Source organism: Lottia gigantea, assembly GCF_000327385.1.
Source record: "Lottia gigantea unplaced genomic scaffold LOTGIsca_12, whole genome shotgun sequence".
Lineage (NCBI taxonomy): Eukaryota > Metazoa > Mollusca > Gastropoda > Lottiidae > Lottia > Lottia gigantea.
The window spans coordinates 2,370,808-2,396,227 of record NW_008707225.1 but is presented as its reverse complement, the minus strand read 5'-3'; the positions used below and the strand labels follow the sequence as shown (position 1 = coordinate 2,396,227).

The 25,420-nt window shown below is 30.7% G+C and overlaps 4 protein-coding genes across 4 annotated transcripts; 3 read left to right on the top strand and 1 right to left on the bottom strand.

Moving 5' to 3' along the window:
• Window positions 1-1,535: 1,535 nt before the first annotated feature.
• On the top strand, window positions 1,536-9,992 carry LOTGIDRAFT_230434 (hypothetical protein; the record flags this gene model as incomplete). Its single annotated transcript, XM_009048184.1, has 20 exons — window positions 1,536-1,663; window positions 2,526-2,615; window positions 2,849-2,939; window positions 4,073-4,193; window positions 4,507-4,581; window positions 4,714-4,785; window positions 4,966-5,045; window positions 5,293-5,373; window positions 5,637-5,762; window positions 5,950-6,058; window positions 6,300-6,427; window positions 6,567-6,618; window positions 6,824-6,963; window positions 7,135-7,184; window positions 7,352-7,421; window positions 7,771-7,832; window positions 8,029-8,118; window positions 8,326-8,425; window positions 8,747-8,804; window positions 9,137-9,992. 20 exons carry the CDS (start codon window positions 1,536-1,538, stop codon window positions 9,268-9,270), a joined length of 1,857 nt encoding a protein of 618 aa, XP_009046432.1. The 3' UTR covers window positions 9,271-9,992.
• A 665-nt stretch (window positions 9,993-10,657) lies between these two features.
• Window positions 10,658-18,440, top strand: LOTGIDRAFT_203444 (hypothetical protein). Its single transcript, XM_009048183.1, has 14 exons — window positions 10,658-10,800; window positions 11,679-11,749; window positions 11,956-12,037; window positions 12,189-12,373; window positions 12,545-12,615; window positions 12,734-12,829; window positions 13,274-13,369; window positions 13,995-14,162; window positions 15,688-15,743; window positions 16,386-16,505; window positions 16,911-16,977; window positions 17,307-17,383; window positions 17,608-17,664; window positions 17,865-18,440. The coding sequence occupies exons 1-14, from the start codon at window positions 10,709-10,711 to the stop codon at window positions 17,884-17,886; spliced, it is 1,260 nt and encodes a 419-aa protein (XP_009046431.1). The 5' UTR covers window positions 10,658-10,708; the 3' UTR covers window positions 17,887-18,440.
• A 108-nt stretch (window positions 18,441-18,548) lies between these two features.
• On the bottom strand, window positions 18,549-19,695 carry LOTGIDRAFT_156916 (hypothetical protein; the record flags this gene model as incomplete). Its single annotated transcript, XM_009048182.1, has 2 exons — window positions 18,549-18,617; window positions 19,320-19,695. Coding segments are annotated over 2 exons (445 nt in total), but the record flags the coding sequence as incomplete, so codon positions are not given.
• A 2,412-nt stretch (window positions 19,696-22,107) lies between these two features.
• Window positions 22,108-23,583, top strand: LOTGIDRAFT_156915 (hypothetical protein; the record flags this gene model as incomplete). The annotated part of the gene is made up of 4 exons (XM_009048181.1): window positions 22,108-22,182; window positions 22,470-22,546; window positions 22,822-22,960; window positions 23,482-23,583. The coding sequence occupies 4 exons, from the start codon at window positions 22,108-22,110 to the stop codon at window positions 23,581-23,583; spliced, it is 393 nt and encodes a 130-aa protein (XP_009046429.1).
• Between the last annotated feature and the right edge of the window lie 1,837 nt (window positions 23,584-25,420).

Sequence of the window (25,420 nt, the reverse complement as noted above, 5' to 3'; positions counted from 1 at the left end):
ATTTGTTGTGGGCACAATAGAAGCTACAATTTTCTATGGATGAGCATTGGTATTGACAAGTTCGAATTTGACGATTTTTCGATGAAGGGTTTTTGAGTCATATAGCCCTGGACATCAAATTTGACTTGTAAGCACGATGGGGGCTACAGTTTTTATCGAATCTTGATGAAACTTGGTATGTATATATTAATGAGATCTCAGTTAAGTTCAAATTTGTCTATGTTAGTTAGTTTGTGTGAATTTAATGATACCATTATATATCTTTGAAAATTTCAGACACGAGAGAAAGTGTGATAATTCAATGCTTCTATGTTATTGCTATTGATTTGAAAAGATTTGATCAGGAAAACTGAGCATAACTGACCCTAAATTGATGAGATATTCAGGGTTTTTGAACTAATGAATGAAGATCTTCAATATGAGAAATTTGGTAGTATTATGAGGATCTTTAATATAAATTTTTGGTCAATAAAGATTTAGTTATCATCTCTGGCAGTTGCCAGTGGGCGTATGTTACCTTGCCAGGCAAACTATCTTTATATTTATCTATTTACAATCTTAGATGGTTATTTAGCTAATTTTATATGTAATATATTTGAAAAATATAATACTCGTTACGCCACCATCAATAACAAACTAATTCTCCTTAGACCAAGGATCTCTATTGTAAAACGGGGTTTAAAATATGTTGGAGTAGCCTATGTTTCTGGAATGCTCTGGATCCAAATATCAAAAATTCACCCAGTATTTCAATTTTTTAAAAATTTCTTTATGCACGGTTCATCCTGCTTTGAGTTTCATGATTGTGTACCTAGTCAAGTACTTTTGTATAGAAGATTGTTTTGTGTAACATCGAATACAAAATCTACAAAATAGCCTTTTTTATATTTGCCAAATCAAAAATTTATTATCATTTAGCGAACGCTTGCGATTCTATTAGCTGCAAATCTCAGGGAGCTTAGACTTAAATCGCGTATTAGTATTACCTTGCCTGAAGAGCCATCTTCATTTGGCCTAGCTATTTTTATTGTTTGCAGACCTTTTATAACTCATAATAATTCTGTCATATTATAATGACAAACCCTGCACAATAAGGACGCTTTGAATTGACTGTCTATTATAATATAAAAAGAAATAAGTGAAAGAATTGCGATTCTTTTTTTTTTGTTCTTGATTGTTCTTAATAGTCAGTTCTCGTGTTGTCAAGAACGTATACGAATGCGACCAGGTCAGTGACTCGCATGTTTGTAGAATCTAACGCGAGAAGATGAACTCGATTTACCAATATCAGTCGTGCCGATATCTTTTCACACGATCCAAATCCGATATATTTCATAATCCACATTAAGCAGATATCTTTGTCGAACATTCTATTAGTCAAAATTTCCTATCATGTCAATGTACTCGGGTACTTGGTGTACTCCAGCTAGAGCTGAAGCATAAATTATAGATCTTATTCCAAAACGAAGAGCATTTAACAGAAAATCAAGTGCGACATATTGCGTTCGCGCGTCATACACTACAATTGACCTAAAATGGCGTCCAAAATTCAACATTGCATCGCATGCACGACTAAAAATAAATCTGTTGCTGGTGATAGCGTTAATTTCCACAGCTGCTCAGCCCAGAAAATCAATGAAGCACCCACAATTCCCAAGAGAAGGTATTTTAGATTAATTAAACATCATGTCACTGTTTACTTTGGTAAAATGGTTGTCTCGATTACTGTTCCCATCCTTAACTTGTCCGCAACATCTTTCCTTCCATCCAGCCTCTGATAGATATTTTAATCAGTTGTTATTGACTGGAGAAATATATGGTTCTGGGCTGATTTAGAGTAAAATTCGTAAAAAACAGTGATAACGCTAGCACTACCTTTTACTTTCTTATCATGTCACAAATAATCAAAATATTATTTTCAAGTGCATACCAATTGTCTTTTAGAATGCCTTTGGAATATATAAGTTTTGAAATGTTCACACTGGAAATGAACACACTTCTATCCAAGAAATTTATGTGAAAATGACACACATTTTGAAGTGAAAATCTACCTCTGTAAAATAATAGTTTCAATCAAATAATTTTGTTTTCAATGGTTGGCATTTTCATCAACCCAAAGACAATCTAAGACTCTCAGCAATATTTGGAGATTAATATTTCAATTCATACAAAAATGATAGCCAAAATGTGATTTAGAACATGATGTGGCCAGAGAGTAGCTGATGCTGTCTACACTGTGTAGGCAAGATTTATGGTGAAATTTAAACATACTGTGAGTTGAAATCATCCAAATTAGTACTTCACGCTTAAAGAACATATCCACACTAAAGTCTGTTAATGTCAACACCTAGATATTTATTTATCGCAGACTTTAAATCGATCAGCAAGTATGTAAGATTATGAAATGTTTCCCCGTCATTTTCCTGAAGGCCATCAATGAATTGATTGGCTGTCTAATGACATACTGTCATTAGTGATATCACACAACTTTTTCAACTGTTACCTTTTTTTTTTTTACTTACCAGACAAGAGTTGTTGAAGTGGAATGGATGGGGTTACAAAGATTCAAAGTTTACAGTTAGCAAGGATAGTCAAATAGAACTAAGTGGAGAAAGGTATGTGCATGAGTTTGAGAAGAGAAGAACTACCTTGTGTCTTACTGGAGCTGTATATGAAGTTTACCAGACTTTAGAAAACTACAAATCTACAAAATTTGTTGATTATTTAGACTTGATTTTTAAAGGCTTGTTGTTTTAAGTTTTTGTTTTTGTAAGAAATTTTACACATATATGATTAATACATATCACTGAAATTGACAGTGTAAATAAAAAGATTGTTCTATTTTCAGGTATAGACTAAGTGGTAAAAAACTACCCCATTTAAAAGATTGGATTAGTGCTGTTATTGGTGTTAATTTAGATTATAGAGCTCCAGCACAGGTTTGTGAACTTTATTTGAATATTCTGAAAAAATGTTATAACTTCATATTAGTGCTGGGAATCGAGTTTAAAATTATCATCGATTATCGACAATATATCGTTAGGCATTTCCGATCGATAATCGATAAAAATCGTAATGTTGATACTCAAATTTTAGGTCAAGTAGTCGACTCATTTCAAGTCCTATTTAGGCTGCCTACCACTTACTTCTATGTAATGCTAGTGTTAGATACTAGTATGTGTATTGTGTTTATTATCATGTTCTTCGCTATGTGACCAATCTTTTTGTTTTAAAGACGTTTGGAAGATTAGTTTTTGTCAAAATCGCCATCGGAGTGAATGTACCGTTGAATGGTAAAAATAATTGATTTGATCACACGTTCTTGACAACCAAGACTAAAATACTAAGCACTGTTGTTATACGAATTGTGATTAGCCTTCTATTTATAAACAGCACTGATTATCCAATCAGCATTGTCGTTACGTAATTAGACTTGATAAAAAAAGGGAGACAACTACAATCGTATGAAAAATAAAGGGAAAGTCATGCCCAAATATCGGTACCTGTATTCAGTTAATTATATATACGTATAATAACAAACGTTTGTACTAATTTATTGTGAATGAAATTTTTATTATTAATGATTGTTATGATCATTTACAATCAAAGAAATGGAAGAACATACGAGAATAAAGACTTTAGCATAGTTTATTTTGCGGTACGTGACTGCCGAAAGCGTGTTTTTATTATGGTCCTGGAAGTAATTTAACAGAATTACCGGAGGTTATGTTTTTTTTGCGATAATCGATTTTGAAATGAACCATCGATTATCGTTATCGGTACATGACATAAGAGCGATAATCAATTTTCTATAATTATTCCCAGCACTACTTCATATGATAGTTTTTCTCCTTTTTTATAGCACAATGTAATTCATTCTTAGACACATAAATATTCTTGGTTAGTCCAGTGAAATAGTAGGAGATGTACCATAATTCAAATCAAATTATGTTAGAATATCTTCTCATACCACTGATATAAGTAAATGACATGATTTATGAAAGTTATTATTAGCATACAATATATTATATGATCTATTTTGATCAGTGTGCCACTTAAAATATGTTTGTAGGGAGAAATAACAGCAGCTGATATACCTATACCTATTAAACATGAAGAATTTATTGATGATGTTAAAAGAGCAGGAATATCATTCTCTGATGATTGTCAGGACAGATTATTTAGAGCACATGGTAAATTTTATTCCAATAGTCATCATTGTCACACATACTCATCATAGTGTGAATATTGACCCCTCATATTATACAGAACATACTTTGACCTCTGCTTACAAATTTCATTTGGAGATTGGAAAGAAATTGTCTTCAATGTAAATTGGTAAATTGAGAATTATACAGTATGTTAAACCGGTTTAGAATATTTTGTAACAAAAGTATATTTAACTTGTGCTGTACCTAAAAGAAAAATCTGTCTTAATTTTGATGCATTATTGTCTTTTACAGAATTTCATTTAAATTTTCAATTTAATTTTGTTCTCTTTTTAAGGTCACACACTACATGAAATATTTCGATTACGCGAAGGAACGTTTGAAAGAATTCCAGATTTAGTTGTATGGCCAGGTAAGGATTGAATTTATGAAAGATGGGTGCCTTATTAGATAATTATTATATTGTTGATTTATCAGATTACCAAATATATTTGTTACTGTAGTTGAATTATTCTGGTTAGATTGTTATTACGTTACTTTTCAGATAATCATAATGAAGTTGTAAATGTTGTTGAATTAGCCTGTAAATATAATGTTGTTATTATACCATTTGGAGGTAAGAGGCTTATTATGTTTTCTCTAGTTTTTTTTTAACATATCTACTTTTTATGTTTTAAGAATGTTTTCAAGTACTTTATCTTGAGACAATCATCATCAAAGCTTTTGTTTGAAATATTGGGTCATCTGTCAAAATCTCGGGAAATTTTTTATTGTTGAATCTTTTGGAATATTTCAGGTGGAACAACTGTTTCTGGGGCTTTGGAATGTCCACCATTAGAACAAAGAATGATAGTATCTCTAGATACATCACAAATGGTATGTATACTTTTCCAAGGAACAAATTCTTAAATTTTCTCTCATAAAATATCGGTGATATCAGAATAGTTGATTTGATTGTATCTATCAGTTGATTTATAGATTTCAAACGTTTTGGCTGTTGTAGCAGTCATGAGGACAAAATGTTTAATATAAAGTTTAGTAGCTTGGTAACTATGAAATTGACAAGGTACATATAACTTATCTCTAACATTTCCCTTTTCAATATTACTGATATATTTTGCAGAACAAAATATTATGGGTAGATGAAAAGAATTTAACAGTACATGCTGAATGTGGTATAATAGGACAGGATTTAGAAAGATTTGTAAGTTTTCACAATATTTAAGATATATCATGATACTAACAAACTTATAGAAGAGAACTGAGGTTGGTTATTTCTCATTATTGAGTTGGGATGTCTTAATACTGTGAGTTTTCTTCATCAGCCAAATACTAAAGCTAAATACAGTAACATTTTTTTATTACTGGGTATTAGATGGTGAAATGTACTTACCAAGGTCAGTAGAGATTTGATACATGCTGATTAAATAAAATACTGTAAACAAATCTGTAATGATGTATTTTTAGTTAGCTGAAAAGGGGTATTGTACTGGTCATGAACCTGATTCTATGGAATTTAGTTCTTTAGGAGGCTGGGTAGCTACTAGAGCCTCTGGAATGAAGAAAAATATTTATGGCAATATTGAAGACATGGTAAATATTAAATGATTATTTTTTGAAAATGTCAACTAGGAATTTTGTTCTTTGTGCTTTTTTGTGATTGTTTATTATTCAGTAGTTGTCTTTAAACTGAATCTGCTTCTGTTGAGTGTAAAGCTGTATTGAATACAACAATCCTAAAGTCTTCCAAGATGTCATTAACATTATCATTATTCTTCAGATTGTACATATCAAATTTGTTACTCCTCGTGGAGTGATGGAGAAAAATTGTCAGGTCCCACGAATTTCTGCTGGTCCAGATATCCACCATTTTATTTTAGGCTCGGAAGGTAAGATTTTGGTTTTTGATACATCATCTCATCTTTTTTCTAAAAAGTAGAACAATCAGGTAGTGACCAAATTCATCATACTTGATGACTAGTGTATACTTATTTTACTATATTTGGTTTGGAAAAGTGTTAACTCCCTTTTATTTTTCAATATTCAAAATGGGTATTATTCCTTGTTTCTGTTATAATTAAATGATAAATAAATATATGAATGTAAATTTTGCTATTATTATATTAATAGGTACGTTGGGTATTGTAACAGAAGTAACAATAAAAATCCGACCTCTACCCCAATGTAAAAAGTATGGTTCAATTGTATTTCCTGAATTCCAGAATGGTGTTGGTTGTTTAAGAGAAATAGCTAAACAGGTACATACAAGGTTTATTATAACAATATATGTTGTCATTTGTATTTAGTAAAATATAATATTGTATAGTTATAATTGTAAAATCCTAAATCTTTATTATCTATATTTTGATGATGTTTTTTCAATTTTTTGCTCTTCAGAGATGTGCTCCAGCCTCTATTAGATTGATGGATAATGAACAGTTCCAATTTGGTAATTTTAATTTTATTCTACTTTAAATTTTCATAAGATATCCAATAAGAAATATGTCTGATAAGGACGATATGTTTTGTTTACAATCTACTGTTAAAGCAGTAAAACAGTCAGATGTAAGGTCCTTTAATTTTGTTTCTTTTCCAATATACCAAAAATTTTTCTCTTGCTTTAGAAATCATTAGCTTGTTATTTTTTCTTGTAGGTCATGCATTAAAACCAGAAGATAGTTCTATATTATCGAGCTTTTTAGATGGTTTAAAAAAGTTTTACATTACAAAATTAAAAGGTTTTGATCCACAAAAATTAAGTGTAGCTACATTGTTATTTGAAGGTACCAAAGAGGTAATTGAAATTTTGATTGAAAAGAGTTTCTCTCACAAGGAACACTGGGAAACAAATGCTTATTTTTTATCTATCCGCTTAATCCTGCTATTCTATGTCGAATAATCATAGATACTTGTTTTGAATATGTGAAGAGTTATATATTTTAGTCTTGATGTGGTATTATTTTAGGAAGTAGCAGCTCAAGAGAAGAGAGTGTATGAAATAGCTGCCAACTTTGGGTAAATATGCTAAAAAAGTTGATATGAATTACTAAAGTTAGGTGATTTTGTGATTACAACATGAGTTAGATTCAGTTTGTGTATGGATATTGAAAACAAAGGACCAGAAGTTTCCTTGTCACCTTAGTTGTCATTCTTGTAAAATGAAAATATTTATTTCTTTGTAGTGGTTTACCAGCAGGTGCTGATAATGGGGAACGTGGTTATATGTTAACATTTTCTATAGCTTATATCAGGGTAAGATATGACTGTAATATTTCTTGAAATAATGTACTCAAATCATTATTAAGAACTTTCTGGAAACAAAGTCTCAGATTGAATTGTCCATGAAGCATTTTTTTGCACAGATTAATGTTAATTCAACTAATTAATAGACCTAATAAATTGTAGAGAGGGACAACAATGTCAGCTTTTTCATATAACTTTTAACGAGTACCATTACTTGTAAACTAAATGTGACATTGTTATAGCTTTTGGTGATTCTGGGGTAGATTTTTCTTTAATGTTTCAATGCAATAGTTGAGTAAGCTTTATTAGAAAAACATATGAAGAGCTTATGTTTAAAATAATGTTTGTATACTTACAGGATTTAGCTTTAGAGTATTATGTTGTAGCCGAGTCATTTGAAACATCTGTACCATGGGATAGGTAAATATTTTACTTTATATTTCTTATATGTTGTTATTCTTTCCTAATATTAACCAGATCTCTCTATTCAGTACTTCTCACTAAATCCTTTATGAATTTATTTAGTAGCTTCCAAGTCTGATTTACACTTAGATTTACATTGATAGAAAAATAATTACTATAATTTCTAAAAAAAACGTCAATGTTTCAATTTCAGATGTTTAGATTTATGCCAGAATGTTAAAGAGAGATTACATAGAGAATGCAAAGATAGAGGTGTGCAGTTTCCACCTTACGTCACTTGCAGGTATTGTGGTCAAAAAAGTTTCTTTAAGCTATACATTGGTAACATTGGATTGATAAGTATTTTGTTGGCATGATCGTGAAAAATATTTCGAAGATGAATGAATTCTTCTACATTCAAGATAGCTTCTGAATTGCAGCATTATTAGTATATATCAATATAACATGTATTTCCAAATGTTTTGAAATAGATCCTTTGTTATATTTTCAGAGTAACACAGACCTATGATGCTGGTGCATGTGTCTATTTTTATTTTGGTTTTAATTATCGTGGTATTTCTAATCCAGTTCATTTATATGAAACCATTGAGGTAAACATAATTCTATATACTTTCAAATTATGTTATTCTTTTATTATGATGTCACCTAACCTTTAATGCCATTTTGAAATGACCCAATCGGGCTAATGGAAGACTGGTAACACAAAAGCAAACCCTATTTTTAATTTTTGACTGTTGAGAGATCTGCCTGTGGCATACTGGAACTCAGTTTATTGTCCCATTCGAAAAAGTAGATGCTTTTGCCATGACAGTCTCTCTATCGTCCATCACTGTAAGGGGGAAACAATCCAAAGATATTATCTCAAATGAGATATGAATATATTGTTTTTTAATTTTCACTACTGTTTTCAGGGCTGTGCAAGAGATGAAGTATTAGCTAATGGTGGCAGTATTTCGCATCATCATGGTGGTAAGAATTTAGAATTCACTAGGGGTAGAGTGTATATCAGGTTCAAATAAATCTGTAGAGATCACTTATTTGTACTCCATGACATCAGAGCTCTTGTGTTTCAATCCTGCTCAAAAAAGAGTGAAAAGAACAAATTCATGTGTTTTTTATAATTGTTTGAAACCCTGATTTATTAAAAATGTGTGACTTTCTTGCTATAGTGATTTATAATATTTGGTTATTATATTACTCTTCACAAGAAACAATAGAGTTGACATTATAATATACACTATTTGACTCGGTATATCCTACATAGAACTTTGGTTTGAAATATGTTTTTGTATTTATTTTAGTGGGTAAAGTAAGGAAACGATGGTTAAAGAAGACTGTAGGAGATGTTGGACTTGGTGCAATGAAAGCATTAAAAGCTTATATTGATCCTCAGAATATATTTGGCAATGATAATTTAATGATCGGAAATTTATAGATCTATCGTCTTGCTACCATGACAATATTTTCCACTACTATTTAATTGATTATGATTAATTATTAATTAAGTTAATTAACTTACCAGTTATATGGGACATAAAATGTAAATTTTGTCAATAATTACTGCTGCCATCTTTAATGAAACAGTCATTATCCTTTATCCTATATTTATTACCAATTTTTATTTATTAGTTTTTTTACATATAGAATCATGATTATCATGGCTATCTTCTAGACATGTTAAATTACTGAAACCATTGTCTAAGGTGGTAAATTTATTATCTCAACCATTATTATGTTCATGAATGATTTTATTAAACTGATATGATTTGTTACTGTCTTCATCTTGAATTTTACTGATTATTTTTATGTGATTGGGAGTATCGGCTTGAAAAAAAAATACTGTTAGCTTTAGAAAGATTTTGCATTGATGAGCACACATTATCACTTTGAAGAAGTTTTACATGGGATTTTAAATATTTTTTTTTTTAAGACCAAGACTATCAGTACTGTTTTAAGCTGACATTCAAATTCACATGTAAAAAATTTGGCAAAATGCAAGATTTTGAAGAATGTTTGAAGACAGTTTGATTTGTATATGAATGATTGTTAATGAATGATATGTGTTTAAGAATAAAAAATTTGCTTATCCTCTATATTATTGTTTAATTGTAAAAGCTTCTTAAAAATGCTCAATAAATTGGATAATTATCTCACCTATGTGAATAGTTTTTTACACCCACATGAACATATGGAAGTACACTTGATAGAATTACATGTAGGCCTTATGTCTCTTACTGACCTTTTAAATTTTTTTTAATGATTCCACAAATTAACTATTTGAAATGGTCTGAAAGAATTTGGCCAGCAGAATAAGTTAAAACACCAATAATGGAGACAAGTAGGCATATTCAACATGGTGAAGTTTATGTATGGCTCAATGAAATTCAGAGCTAGATACAACCTCTACTGTAGATTCAAATTCAACTTTCAGTGACAATAACAATGACTAGAAGCCAAAGTATTTGTACTTATTGAAAAAAGATTATAATGTCTCAAAGCAAGCAAGTTTTGATTTGAATAGATTAGTAAGATTTTTTAGATAAGATATTAGCATCAAGTTCTTTTTCCTCACAATAGAGGCCATTTGACGTGGCATCGTTTTTGTCTAATGCTTATTCCCACTTTCTGCATTTTAGAATAATGATTAAAAGGAGTGATGCCCAGTGATGATTATTTTATTATAGGCTATAATAGCTGTTGTCTGAGTTCCAAGGGAGATAAATCTTTTTGTCAGTTTCTTTTCATTGAGGTTAAAAAGACCTATAGGTTTTCCAGTCCTTTCTTTATATTGTAAAAGTCTAATAGTTTTACTGGACTGGATAATTACGACAAAAAGCAAAACGAAGTCTTCAGGCAGACCAAAACCTAAAAAGATGTCTAAAAGAAAGAAAAAAGGCTGGAAATCTTTAGATACTGGAGATTTAGAAGATTACTTTGACGAAAGATGCTTTGAGGAAAGAACTGGGTAATAGAAATATGTTTTTTCGGTGTACTTTTGTTCCAAATCGATTTACTACTTTTCAATCCTTGGTCCACGTGACAAATCAAAACATAAACATTGACCACGTGCATGTAATCTCTTCTGTCAAATTTAAGAAAAATTTGCTTAACTGATTTTGACAATTGGTACCTGTGGTATGCCCAAAAGTTTCTTTCAGTTGGATACCTATTTTAGTGAACTATGTTTGATCTATGAATAAGTCGAGAAAAACACGTTGTATGGATACCGGGTGGTATAATTAACTTCTCTTAGTATTTATCTTTAATATTAATTCATTGTAATTATTGACAATTCCTTCAAAGAACCATGATTTTAACAAAAATAGTGACGGACAAAATAAGATACGTAGCATGATTTATTGCTTAAAGTCACTGAAACAACTATGCGTTCCATAGAAATTTTCTGCTGACACGGAATCTGCTAGTTGATCACGTGACTTCATTCGTTGGACTACATTCTAGCAGACGACACTTGGAATTCCGATTACCGCTTGGGATTATAAGGAAATTCTGCCGATAAAAAATGGTGACGTTTGGTAATAACTGAAATCCGCCATTTTGTATTTGTCAAAGTATACATTAATACATTTTATTTTGCTTGAAACTACTGGATTCTTTATACTAGCTGACATTGTACAGATAACCCATGTTTATCCAAACAAATTTAGGTTACTTGACTGTACTAGTAGTCTTCTAGTTCTACAGCATGTACTGTAGCAGTAATAATGAAGAAATATGAGATACATCTGAACTATAGGTATAGACTACAGTGAAAGATATAACTATAATGTAATCTTGTTTAAGTAATCATGTATTTATATGATGTTTATTTGTTTATTTAAGTGGTGTCATTTCTACTAAAAGTGATAGTGAACTGTTTTTTGTTGATAAAGAAAAATACAACACAACTGACGGTAGGTTCAAGTAGAATGAGAATGCCCACTGAAACTTAATACCTTAATACCATTTTCATTGGTAGAATAACCTTTTGACTTTCTTAGCTTACTAAATCTGTTATTACTAACATCCCAATAGATGTAGCCAATTACCCTAACTTTATTCTCGCCATACTGATACTGGTAGATTGTCTTTTAGAAAAAATGTCTTGTTAAAATTTCAGGTGAAAAACCTAATAGAAGAAATAAAAAATTGAGATGTTACAGTAACTTGGAACCAGACCCTAGAATTAAACCAGTTTCATTGTAAGTAACTTGTTGATTTATATCATATGTACATTCATTGAGCAGTAGAATTCCTGAAATAGTGTGTAAATTTGTAGGGTTTTTAATTTGATATCTAAGTGATCAAAATCAAATGATTTTTTCGTTATTGTAGCCCTAATTTTAATTTCAGAGGAAAATGCACACATAAAAAAGGCTTGAAAAGACTACATCCTGAAATGAAAGATAGGATAAGTGGGAAATTAGATGAAGAATTTCAATCTCAGATAGATAAATATCATAAAAGTAGTCAAAATCGTAAAAGTTCAAGAATTAGAAGTCAGACAGTACCAGAACAGAATTATGATATATGGGCAGGTAGGCTAAAGACCTTATTTTTTATTTCTTCATTTTCCTAATCCCTTAGATAAGAAAACAATAAGTGACTATTTTAGCAAATTTCCCTTTTCAGGACACTTTTATTAGCCCAATATTGTGTTTAATAGTGGGACATCTTTTATTTGATATATATAAACAAATTTGTTACAGATATTAAGCCAGTAGTACCTAAAGCAGGAGAAGATCTTATATCGGATGTTAAAACAACAAAACCAGTGAAGGTAATTAAAATCTTTCATCTGTTATCACCAAAGATTAAAGCGATAGGATGGAATTGTACAACTTAGTTCTATCAGCTTTGTTTATTTTGAAGATGAATTTGATTGGATATAATTTCAGATTCCTAAACACAAGAAAGAGAAACCATCAGCACATAAAGCTATAGACACACCTCATCCTGGCATGTCATATAATCCTGCCTTTGATGATCATAAGGTTGGTGCCATAAATATCTCTACATTTAAATGGAAAATATATGATGGAATCAGGCATCATTCAAGGGATTTACTCAATTACAGCTGACTGTATCACTAGAATTGAGATCTGATATATTGAATCAATATGATCATGTAGCCTCACCAGCTGATTGAGCTTGATCCATAAGTTTCACTTAGAGAATGAAAATCCTATGTCGGGTTCCACTACATTTGAATTGATATTTTATGTAATTACTCTTCAAAACAAGGAATTTGCTGTGTATCGATACTTTTTCGAGTATTGCATGAGGTGGCAGAGTTTCCATTAAGTATAAATTATCAGCTGGTGCTGTGAATGTATGTTCCTGTACTTTTATATATAATACCAAGACCCTGAGGGCATATATTGTACAGAATGAAAACAGTGGGATATCAATGATGCTTATTATAATTTTCTATTCAGAAATTGTTAAATAAAGCATTAAAAGTTGAATTAAAGAAAAAGAAAAAAGAGGAAGAAATAAATAAAACAACAGTTCATTTAAATATTGAAGTAAAGGTAATGATTTCTTATTTAAAGATGTAAATAAATGTTTTGATTTAGAGGGTGTTTTTATTGATTATTTAAGTCAAATTTTCAGAAGAAATAATTACATAGGACTTTATTGAATTGCTGACTACATAAAACGATTTTCAATAGATTACATTTGAAGGATCATAGTCGAGAATTGCCATTATGAAAAAAAAAACAACTGAAGTATCAATTGAAATTGCAGAAAGTTGTTAAAAAAAAGAATATTATTTTTGGTTTAATTGTCAAAATTGGGCTCAGAATATTGGGATTTCAGAAAATTTTTGAAAAATGTAATTTTGGCTCTATAGCAGTTGTTATAATACCCAATTAAATGTTAATTATTGGTAATAAAGCCAAAGTGTCTTCAGTGGTTTCAAAAGTATGTAATATGCAACTATGTGACCAAAAAAAATTTTGTTAGTAGGTATCTGGTAATGATCCTTTAATGGGTGTTGATCTTGAGACATGTTGTTTACAGAATATTTTCAAATGATATGATTGTCAATGAATCTATTAATGTTGATCAAGATCTATTTAATGATTTTCTTATACATGGAGAATTAATCAGTTTTCTGTGTTTGGATCAATATCTAAAATCAATATGTTACAGGAAAATAAAAAGAAGGTCACAAAGGTGCAAAAAAACAAGGAAGAAGAAATAGAAGATGAAGAATTTTCTGATGAAGAATTGGAATCTACTGGAATTAATCCTGCTGTTAGAAGAGAGGACAGAAAGACACATAAACAGAAAGAACATGATCGAAAAGTCAAATTAAGGGTAGGTAACTGTAGAAAATTTGAGATATTTGTGATATATCGAAACTATTTTGCCAAATATGTTTTGAATTTAATTATAGATGTTGTTTCATGGATTTAAAACAATGACATTTAACAAGCAACACAATATACTGTGTAATACTTGATTCATGTGTAAATTGAAGTTGAAGACAAAGAAACTATTTCATACTCTATCAGGATTGTTTATCCAGTAAATTCACTCTACAATTCTCACTATGCATGATATGATAGATATGATAGAAAATCAAAAGTATATATGATCAAGAAATTGATATCTCCTTTCTATTAGGAAATCAAACAGATAATTTTAACATTATTTTACATTATAAATTTTAGGCATTATAAAAATGATGAATGATAAAAAAATCTCACTGTTAAGTACACCAATTTGTAGAGCTATCAATTGTAGAGCGAAATACCACTGTTAAGCTAGTGCTTGATACATCAATTGTAGAGCGATATAAAAATAACACTGTTAAACTAGTGCTCAATATGTCAATTGTAGAGCAATATAGAAATAACACTGTTAAACTAGTGCTCAATACGTCAATTGTAGAGCGATATAGAAATAACACTGTTAAACTAGTGCTCAATATGTCAATTGTAGAGCGATATAGAAATAACACTGTTAAACTACTGCTCAATACATCAATTGTAGAGCTATTTAGAAATAACACTGAAACTAGTGTTCAATACATCAATTGTAGAGGGATATAGAAATAACACTGTTAAACTAGTGCTGAATACGTCAATTGTAGAGCGATATAGAAATAACACTGTTAAACTAGTGCTCAATATGTCAATTGTAGAGCGATATAGAAATACCACTGTTAAACTAGTGCTCAATACGTCAATTGTAGAGTAATATAGAAATAACACTGTTAAACTAGTGCTCAATATGTCAATTGTAGAGCAATATAGAAATAACACTGTTAAACTAGTGCTCAATACGTCAATTGTAGAGTAATATAGAAATAACACTGTTAAACTAGTGCTCAATATGTCAATTGTAGAGCAATATAGAAATACCACTGTTAAACTAGTGCTCAATACGTCAATTGTAGAGCAATATAGAAATAACACTGTTAATCTAGTGCTCAATACGTCAAATGTAGAGCAATATAGAAATACCGCTGTTAAACTAGTGCTCAATACGTCAATTGTAGAGCGATATGGAAATAACACTGTTAAACTAGTGCTCAATACGTCAATTGTAGAGCAATATAGAAATACCGCTGTTAAACTAGTGCTCAATACGTCAATTGTAGAGCGATATGGAAATAACACTGTTAAAGTAGTGCTCAATACGTCAATTGTAGAGCGATATAGAAATTTCTATTGTTGAATGATTAGGATTAGTTATTGTTGTAGGATGTATTTATTGATATATTGATATTAATTGACTCTTATGTCTTATTATTCTATTGTTAATGTTACTTATTGATTGTTAACTGTTGTTTTTTTTGTTAATATTATTTGTTGATTGTTATTTATTATTATCATAGGACAGACAGAAAAATGCTTTGAAATCAATTAGGATAAGAGAGAGTGAAGTTTACAGGTAAAATATTATATATTACATATTGGATGTTATTAATTTCTGTTCTTAAAAGTCCAACAAAATCTAATGAAGACACACAACAGTGTGAGAGGTGAAATTTTGTCTGAAGAGCTGCATTAGCATACTCTTTGGCTTTCCAATTATAGAAAGATCTTTAGTGCACCACCTGTAGCACAATGGGGCTATGTTTATATCTCAGTAGAGACAGGATCTTTTTGCATTGTCGACTCATCTAGTGTTGAATTACGGTCATAGGAAATCAGTTTAAATTACCCAAGGGAATATATCTCCCTTATTGGACCACCAACCTAGGTTATTGAGCAAGCAACTTAGTGAGCCACCACAACCTCTACATGCTTTATTCAAATTCAAATCAAGTAGTTGTCTTTTATATCTCTGAATGTAAAAGGGCACTTTTGTTAAAATGTAGAATATGAATATTATCCATTTGTTAAGCATGTACTTGTATATACTTATATATTAAAAGCTTCTACAAATACAACTGTAGCTAGTTGTCAGTGATAAATTTGTATTACTGACATTGTTACATTCTAAATGGATTATGCTCATCCAAGGCACCACAAACTACCCTTTTAGTAAAATTATGTTCTTCTGAAGGTCATGTCTAGCTATATTTTTCAGAATAAAAACATTTAATAAAGAATTTAAAGCTCAGGAAACACTAACTCAGATAAGACAGAAGAAAAAGGAGAAATTAAAAGTGACAAAACAATTTAGAACTAAAAGGCTTGGACATGCTAAGTATCCTTTTTGATAAAACCAGTTCTGATTTGTTAAACAGCATTAATTTTTTCAACTGGATTCGTAGTTAATGAACAATCAATCTATGTGTGAGAGGTTGATCTGATGAAACTATTCTAGATTCATGTAAATTCTAGATGATCATGTAAATACAGTCAAATCAAGTACTGTTTTACTGCAATGAAAGAAACTATTTGTGTTGCTTATGATAGATTTTAATCTTCTCCAAATCCCAATACAGACATGAAAACAATTTATTTGGAATAATGGTAAATTGATAGATGCAGATTGGCATCATGATTGTAATCCCTATTTGTCCTTAGGTTGGCATCATTCGTTAAGACTCAGGATTTCATCAATTGGGTTGAAACCAAATTCCCACATAAATGACCTTAACCATGTAAGATATGAAGCTGGTGATATTGATGTACAGTTAGGTAAAGAAATAAGTGGTTCTTTGAGAAAATTAAAGGTAATATTAAACACACACAGTTATGGCGTATGATACTAATATATTATGAGATGAACCATTGTTTTAAATAGTCTAGACACATGAAATGATTTGTATATTAGTAAGTCAATTTAGAAGTTATGTCAGAAGGAAATTATGATTTGTAGTAGAAGGAGATTAGAATAGTCCAGTCTAGTTTATAAAGTCTTAATTTGCCTTTAAGACAAACTGTATAGTTCTTATCTCTTATAATAAATTTCTGAAAAGTTTTTCAAGATTGAATTAAGATTTATCAAGGATAATCACACACATTGTCTTTAATGTTTATATAATATTGTATTATTTTGTAGCCTGAAGGTAATATATTATCTGACAGGTATAAAAGTTTTCAGAAGAGGAATATTATTCCAGCTCCTTCTAGAATTCAGTAAGTCTATTTAATTGATAAGAAAGCGCTCACAATTATGTTAAAAATTGACAGCTTTTGTAATGCAGAATATACAGATTTGGCAGACTTGTTGCTTAACAAATTCATATGTTACTGAAAACTCAACAGTGAATTTCCCTTCATCTTGCTTCACAAAAAAGGACTTTGATGTTAATATTGATTTCTTTTATGATCAAGATTTTTATGTTTTATTTTATTTTCAGAAAACGAAAGTTAGGTCATGTCAAATTTTATGAAAAGAGAGGTCATAAAGAGATATCGTAAGTAAACATGAAAAGTTATTGTTCATTGTTTTACATTGATTCAAAAGCTTTGTCATTTGTTTGTATTTACAAGAACCATTTTTATTTTATCAATAATATAGACTGTATGAAAATTATGATTATGAACATCATTCAGTCCCCGTGGACTCAGATGTACTGAGTTTTTTTTATTTCATGTTTTACATTTTTTTTTTCAGAGAGCAAGCAGGTTTTAAATAAAAATTGATTCATAAAACTGTTTTGCTTTATTTAGCCACTTTGTCAAGAAGTAGTAATTTGTGATTCTGCATAAAACTTTTTTCAAATACCGCTTGTCTGCTATTGAATTATTAGGGTATTTGTGACAGCAGATATGAAACGCCCAAAAACCATTCCAACCACCAATTGCATGCCCGAAATATAGGACAGATCCATTTGTTTATACATTGAGTAGGTCATAAGTTTACATTTTGTTGACTTCTTGTGCTTGTCTTTATAATACCACTATGTATGCAAAAGAGCAATTGTTGTCAGATAGATTGTGTCTAAATGTGTAGTTCTAACCGCAAACTCCAACGAAGGATATAATAAGTATCCTCATCAATGAAATATTTATCAGAATAATTTGTTAAAAATGTGTAGAAATGATCAGAGAAGGAAAAACTTTATATACCGGCAATGAAAAGTTTATTATTCACATTTTAATATACAATTAGTTGAACATTATTTTGATGTATTATAATTATGATGAAAATATATATGACGTGAGATGAAATAATAAATAAGTTGCAATGAAATAAAATATTATTTCTTTCCAACTGCTGCGGCGGCCGCGGCATTACTAGCTGCTATTGATGCCAAGGCGCTGTTATTACAATTATCTAGAATAAATTTCATGGTACATCCTCCACACACTCGAACTGTATTAGATGCTACTGAACTATTAAATAATATCTCGCCACAAGCTTGCCCTGAAATATTAAGTATTTTAGTTAGTTGACAACTCGATAGAAACTCAGTGTAAATAGTTGCTTTAATAGCTGACATAACTCCATTTCGGCAAATGATAACCCGGCATCTGATACGCCTGTTTTATGTGGATGCGGCAGGTTTAATTATTCAAGACCTAATACATATCTATTCATTTCTTACTTGTGAGAAAATAGTATAAACTCAACCCATGCAACTCAAAGATATATCAATTAATTAACCGCTTGTCGGAATGTTAATAACGGACTTTAAGGTTTTTCCTGATTTTCAGGTTTACTAGACTTCTATTCGGATTTTCATTATTTAAAGTGATAAGGAAGGATCAAACAAAGTTCTGTAATATGAGAAGGCAACCAATTATTTCTATGTAATATTGCAAATTGATAATCTATACAAGAAATGTTACAAAAGAGAACATAATTTGATAGCACAACTATCAATCCCCTACAAAGACATAACACATAACCTCAACACAAAGATAATGTTTTAGTCATCCGTCCACGTAATTAAAATCAGGTTTGATTCATATTCAGACAAAAATAGTTTCTTTCTGTCTCTTAGAAACATGCATGATTTTGGTGGCGAAAGTAATTACAAACAATAATGTATGAAATTTGGCCAACCTTTGTTTCACTTCGAGAGTCTCTGCGTCCTTTTCAGATAGAAATAATAACAGTACTTACGGAATCTGGAACAGAAAGTTAAAACTGAGTTGGAACCAAATAAGATATTGCATGTTTCTGTGGTATAAATTCTTCCATCTGTAGCAGCACTGCCATAACCTACTCCTGAAGTGGCAATATTTGAACCGTATAAACCATTGGTACCATATAAACCACTTGAAGATAATCCAGCTGTATTTAAACCCAGATTAGCGGTATTTAATCCAAATCCATTTAATCCAGGCGAGGTACCATAAGCTAGCGATGGATTAGAGAATCCACCACCAAATATGGAATTGAAACCAGTATTTGGATTCGATCCATATGGACTTGTTGATCCAAAAAATTGGGCAGATGCCACTGAAACAACAAACAAACAAACTAATCCTCGAAACATGTTAGCTGCTAGTTACCTTCCACACTTCTTAATGAATTGAGAGGAGTACATCCCAGAAATATTTATATATGCAGTTTATTTGTAAAGAAGTATAACAATTTGGACTGAATGAAACGCACCCCGTGTACAGTTCATGACAAGAAGAATACCTGTTAAAGGAAATCGAGATGATTTCTATTGTTAATGATTTTTTTTTATACCTTGTGAAGACACTGCTTGTTTATTTTTTATCTGGACTGTCAACAATTGTTGTTTTGTTTATGTGATGACGTGTATGTTGAAGATGTAATATTGTTATATACAAGTAATTATTAACATACAGGTAATAGATCGTGTATTTTGATTGTTACTCATAGAAATGATTTTTTAATTATATATATAAGAAATCTTATTGAAATTGAAACGGAATGTTAGAAATGTTAATAAAGTTGAAAACACTTCCTGGTTTTTCCTTAAATAAATTAATTAATCCCTGTCTTAAAGAAAATGATGAAAAAATCAATGGAAATTCATCTTCTCGACCATATAGAAAGACAATTGAAAATATAAAGGAGGTATTTCTCCAACATGAAAGGGATAAAGCCTATAGTTATAATTTAAATATATAAGGCCCTTTAATACAAGCTGTTTTTAAGAAGCTCTCCACTGTCTGAACTCGTACGTTTTTGTTGAATTGTACTGGAACCAGACAAGAAGTTTAGTTCTTAAAAGTGATACGGTATTTGAAGGTAACGCTGCCCTCAATCCACATAAACACGCGAGAAAAGCAGACTTCAAGGGCAATAAAGTCCACAGTTCAAATTCAAATTGGTTGACTGGATTAGAAACGACACACAATGTAACCTATATATACTAATTATTTTTCAGAATGTAAAAACAAAAGAACACTTAAGGTTTTCTCTTTAATTTAGGGAGTCATGCAGGTTATCAAACTTCTCATGCGCAATTAAGGATGTAAAATTATGAAATTATGGGAAATGACGATAGTCTTTTACCTCTATGTGTAAGTGACTATTGTTGAAGAATTGGATGGGAAAAGCTAAAAAAAAATTTTAACACCATAAAACAAATTTATACTTTAAATTTATCTCTTTAATTTTATCCGCTTTACCCCCACACTGTCTGGCATATAAGCATTTTATAATATGCGTTTATATTCTAGTTACATGTCTGGATATACAAGAATATTCTCCATGTAGTCTCGATTAGTCAATTCACTATGTTATCTCGGAGTTTACTTCGTTTACATAAATGTCAAAAATTAGCCCTAAATTTGTTATATCATCCTGTGACACATCATTATAGAGTGCCTAAATGTAAGTATCGATGGTATATTACTTTTTGTTCACACAGTATAAATTCTCTGGTTATTTTGAGAGTTATTATACCTATTCGTAACCTACATGTAAGCCTATTCATAATCATAGCATAGCACTATCTATATAGCATAGCACTATCTATGGTATTGCAAGCATTGCACTATCTATGGTATTGCAATGTATAACTGCTCTAGTTTAGATTTGCAGAAGAAGGTTATGTAAAAGCAGTGTTACATGGTGATGAGAACATTATCTCATGAAAGCACTGGCCTTGGTCACAAGGTAAAGATTTATGATAAAACAAGGTGCAAGTTAACGGTTAAGATAATTAGATATGTTAACTAAGGTTGTCTCTGTAATACTATCTGTGGTAGTATCATTTCTTTAGCTGAAATAGCTGAAAATATAAAAATCAACATTCTTCTGATATATCACTAATCATCTAAAGATAAAACCTGTATTGTGAAACAAAATCTTTTCATGTATCTATAAGAAAATAAGAAGCATTCATATGAATAGTCATTGTAGAAAATTCAAAAGAAAAGAAGTCAGAAATTTAAAGACTAATGAGGCTAAGTCTACCATGGACTAGGATATTACTGAAATTTTTATTTCTTCTGTAAGCAGTGTTATTTGTTATAGGTCATTACTTATATTATTGATACAAAGTATAAAGACTTAGGCTTACACCTTCTTATTGCCTATGCTCACATTGATAATGCTTAATTATGATAGATAGATATATATTGCCTTCAAAATAGGATAATGTTACCTGTCCTTAACTAATAAAGATTACAGGATGATTAATAGGCTAATGGTGAATTGTTTTTAAAAAACGTGTCATTGTTAATCGCATAAAAATTTCATTGATATTGCTTTTTATATTGTAATTATTCACCCATTCATGACTATATTTGATGTAAGGGAATTCAGATGAAGCATTACACAGCATTTTTTCAAAGTAAGTAACATGTAAAATCCATTTGCTACTTCAATATTTCATATTGATTTTTCAGCATTATTTGTCAGGACTTCAAATATCTATATTTTAGTATTATTTTCCACAAGTGGATGCTTATTAAAGAAGATAGATATGTCAGAGGATGAATTAAAGAAGAAATTAACAGATGAAGAGTATTATGTTACTAGAGAAAAGGGAACAGAAGCAGTAGGTCTTTGTATACCAATTCTGATTCCATGGTACCTTTAGCCAAATTTACTACATACCAAGATGCTTGTCCATGAATAGGTTATAAGCTTTAAGAACACAATAATGTTCTACTTGAGCAGTTATGTTATATAATTTCTTAGGAATTACCTTTCACCACTTAGGAAAATCAAATTCATCAAAATCCAACATATTAATGGCCTAAATTTACACATTTAGTGACATCTGCTTAATTATGTGTAAAGATTAATGAGAATTTCTCAATATGTTTTTTTTTTCATTTTCAGCCTTTTAGTGGTAAATTTTATGACCATCATGAAAAAGGAATATACACATGTATTTGTTGTGGTAATGAGTTATTCAGGTATAATCTTTCTTATATTAAGTGAAATAAACATAAGACAATTGTAAGAGTTGTGTTTGTAACCAAGGGAAACTATCAATGAGTCAAACATTTCAAAAAGGCATTTTGTCTTTGAACCAAAATACTTCTCTTCCACAGTCCAAGCGGAAATTCAAAATATGAGACAATGTGTGCTCAAGGCATCCTTGAAATAAAAATGGGTGGGCTAATGTCCTGATCTCAGCAAAATTTTCAACTGCAATATCCATTTAATTCGCTTTTTATTTCTGTTTAAGTTCTAAAACTAAGTATGAATCAGGATCTGGTTGGCCATCATTTTATGACACAGTAAAAGATAATAATAATAAGTCTTATGTAGAAGAACATAGTGATTCCAGTCATGGTATGAAAAGAACAGAAGTCACTTGTTATAAGGTCAGTTGGAGGTATACCTGTACACTTTTAAGAATGAAGTCTGACATTGGATTTGTTGGAACTTATTAACTTGTACCTAATGAAATCACTTCTTTTAAATTTGATTCAAATTGCCATCTAACTTTAAGATTATTGTATATTAAAAAAAGATTATTTTACTTGCACTTTAGACATGGGTTCATATCTAAGTAGATTTCAATTTTATTAGATGCCACAGGTAAAAATGAGAAGATCTAATTAGTGAATTTTCAACATGTACCCTCGTTTTAACCCTATGGCCAGGACTTATGGATTGTCACAATCTATACGGTACTCTATGATCTGTTATAATAAATTGCATATAGATTCTTCCAAACACAATCTTTACATAAACTGTTAAAAACAAACATGGCATTGTTGTATGTAAGTGCGTTTATTAATTATTGGCAAAGATGATTGTGATATTTATTAATTAAGAACTCCAATCATCTGAACAATCCAAGGACTAATTAATGGTATTAATTTGTTTTTGTATATTACAGTGTGATGCCCATCTAGGTCATGTGTTTCCAGATGGACCTAGACCAACTGGATTAAGATACTGTATAAATAGTGCTTCATTGTCTTTCAAAGCTGAAAAATGATGATATTAACAGTAATCTTTTAAAAGAGATTATATTGTTAAAATACATGCCTTTGCAGACAAAACAACTAAATTTGAGCTATCATTGTCACTTTTCAGAATCAAATTTCAATATCAAGTACTTCTACAATTTGATTGAAATTAGCAGTTGGGAATAAATCCACATTCACGACTATATTAACTCTTACTGCTAATGTTACAAATACAGTGTTGTCATTGATAATAACTGCACAAGAACTGCATGTTTCATAGTGCCCTAGAAGTTATGGGAATTTAAATTTGCATTGTAAATTTTGGGTTGAATTAAATATTAAAACATCCCTTCAATAATGGCTAAATCCATACCTACTGATCCTTAAGGGGGTATTTGGTGTAAATCGGTTATTTATTGAACAGACAAGAGTTTATCTTCCTTTGAAAGGTTTTTTTTATCGGATTAAATACAGATTCAGATCTTATTAACCAGTTAACACGAGCGGTCTTTGTCGAGCGGTCTTTGTCGGAGGCTTTTGTTGCCGAATAGAGTCTTGTCTTGAGTTTCAACGACTGGCTTAGGCAGAACAGGAGACAAAAATCTCCAGACGGTCGTTTTCCAACTTTGTCGATAGTCACGTGCGGAGCATGTAATTTGAAGGAAAAGGAATCTGATCGGATGACGACTTTCTGTCTTGCAGACGATAATATAGCTTGTCAGGCAAGGTAATATATGCGCCCACTGGCAGCTTTGATTTTTAATAAAAATATTTGGTAGTAGTAGTAGTACATGTAGTAATTTATTTTTAGCCCCTTTGAGTCCCGACCAATGGCAATGGACCTACAGTAACAATTACCAGTATGAAATACTCAACCTTTAGACATAGGCTACACTTCTTTTGAACTTTTTGTGGCGATACTGAATAATATTATTACCAAGTTTCATCAAAATCTGTCAAGAAATTGGCCTTTTAGAATGTTTACAGGCTAAAACTTGAACGCGTAGTTAAGAACAGGGGCAATAACTTTTTCCGATTTTTCTGATTTTGTTAGGGTTCATCTTTGGGTGATTACATATACACTCTCACCAAGATTCATCAAAATCCATCAAGAATTATGCCTTCTAGAGTGTTTACGTGCTAAAAAAAAATTGAACGCATTTTCAAAAACAAGGGTAGTAACTCATACTAATTATTTTTTGATCTTTTTGATTTTAAATAGAGTTTATCCTTGGGTGATAACAAACACTCACACCAAGTTTAATCAAAATTCGTCAAGAATTGCGTCTTCTAGAGTGTGGTTACGAGACCCAAAGGGGCGAGATATCTGAGATTGCCTGAATTTCTACCTTAGTTAAGAGAGTTTTGCACACTCTTCGAGAGAAACACTATTGTTATTGGCAGAGTACTTTGTCATACAATATTCATTGAAAAAAATTGAAATCTGTGCCCGAATTGCCTTTTTTTGTTTGTGTAAAAAAAAGTTCTAAACTCGATTTCAATTTTTGAAATATGTAAAATATAATCATACGAATGACATTTGGGCAGTGATTTCGATCCTTAAATAATATGAATTATGAAATATTATTATAGGAGAATACAATCGGGCTATCAATTTAAAAAAATACAGTTATAGGATATTCGGGCAAAGATATGATTTCATTTTTAAATTCCCAAAAAAATCGGGCCGTTCAAAAAAAAATTTTTTTAATGCCTTGCCCGAAAAACTAGCTTTCGGTCTGTCTGTCGGTCCGTCTGTCCGTCAACATTTGCTTGTAAACGCTCTAAAAACTAGATTTTTTGATGGAATCAAATGAAATTCGGTATGTATATACATATTTATAAAACGAAGATCAAGTTCGAATT

Coding starts and splice junctions, on each gene's coding strand:
- LOTGIDRAFT_203444 (XM_009048183.1), top strand. CDS start 10,709: ATGTCTAAAAGAAAGAAAAAAGGCTGGAAATCTTTAGATACTGGAGAT. Junction 11,750..11,955: donor AAAATACAACACAACTGACG/GTAGGTTCAAGT, acceptor TTAAAATTTCAG/GTGAAAAACCTAATAGAAGA. Junction 13,370..13,994: donor ATTTAAATATTGAAGTAAAG/GTAATGATTTCT, acceptor AATATGTTACAG/GAAAATAAAAAGAAGGTCAC.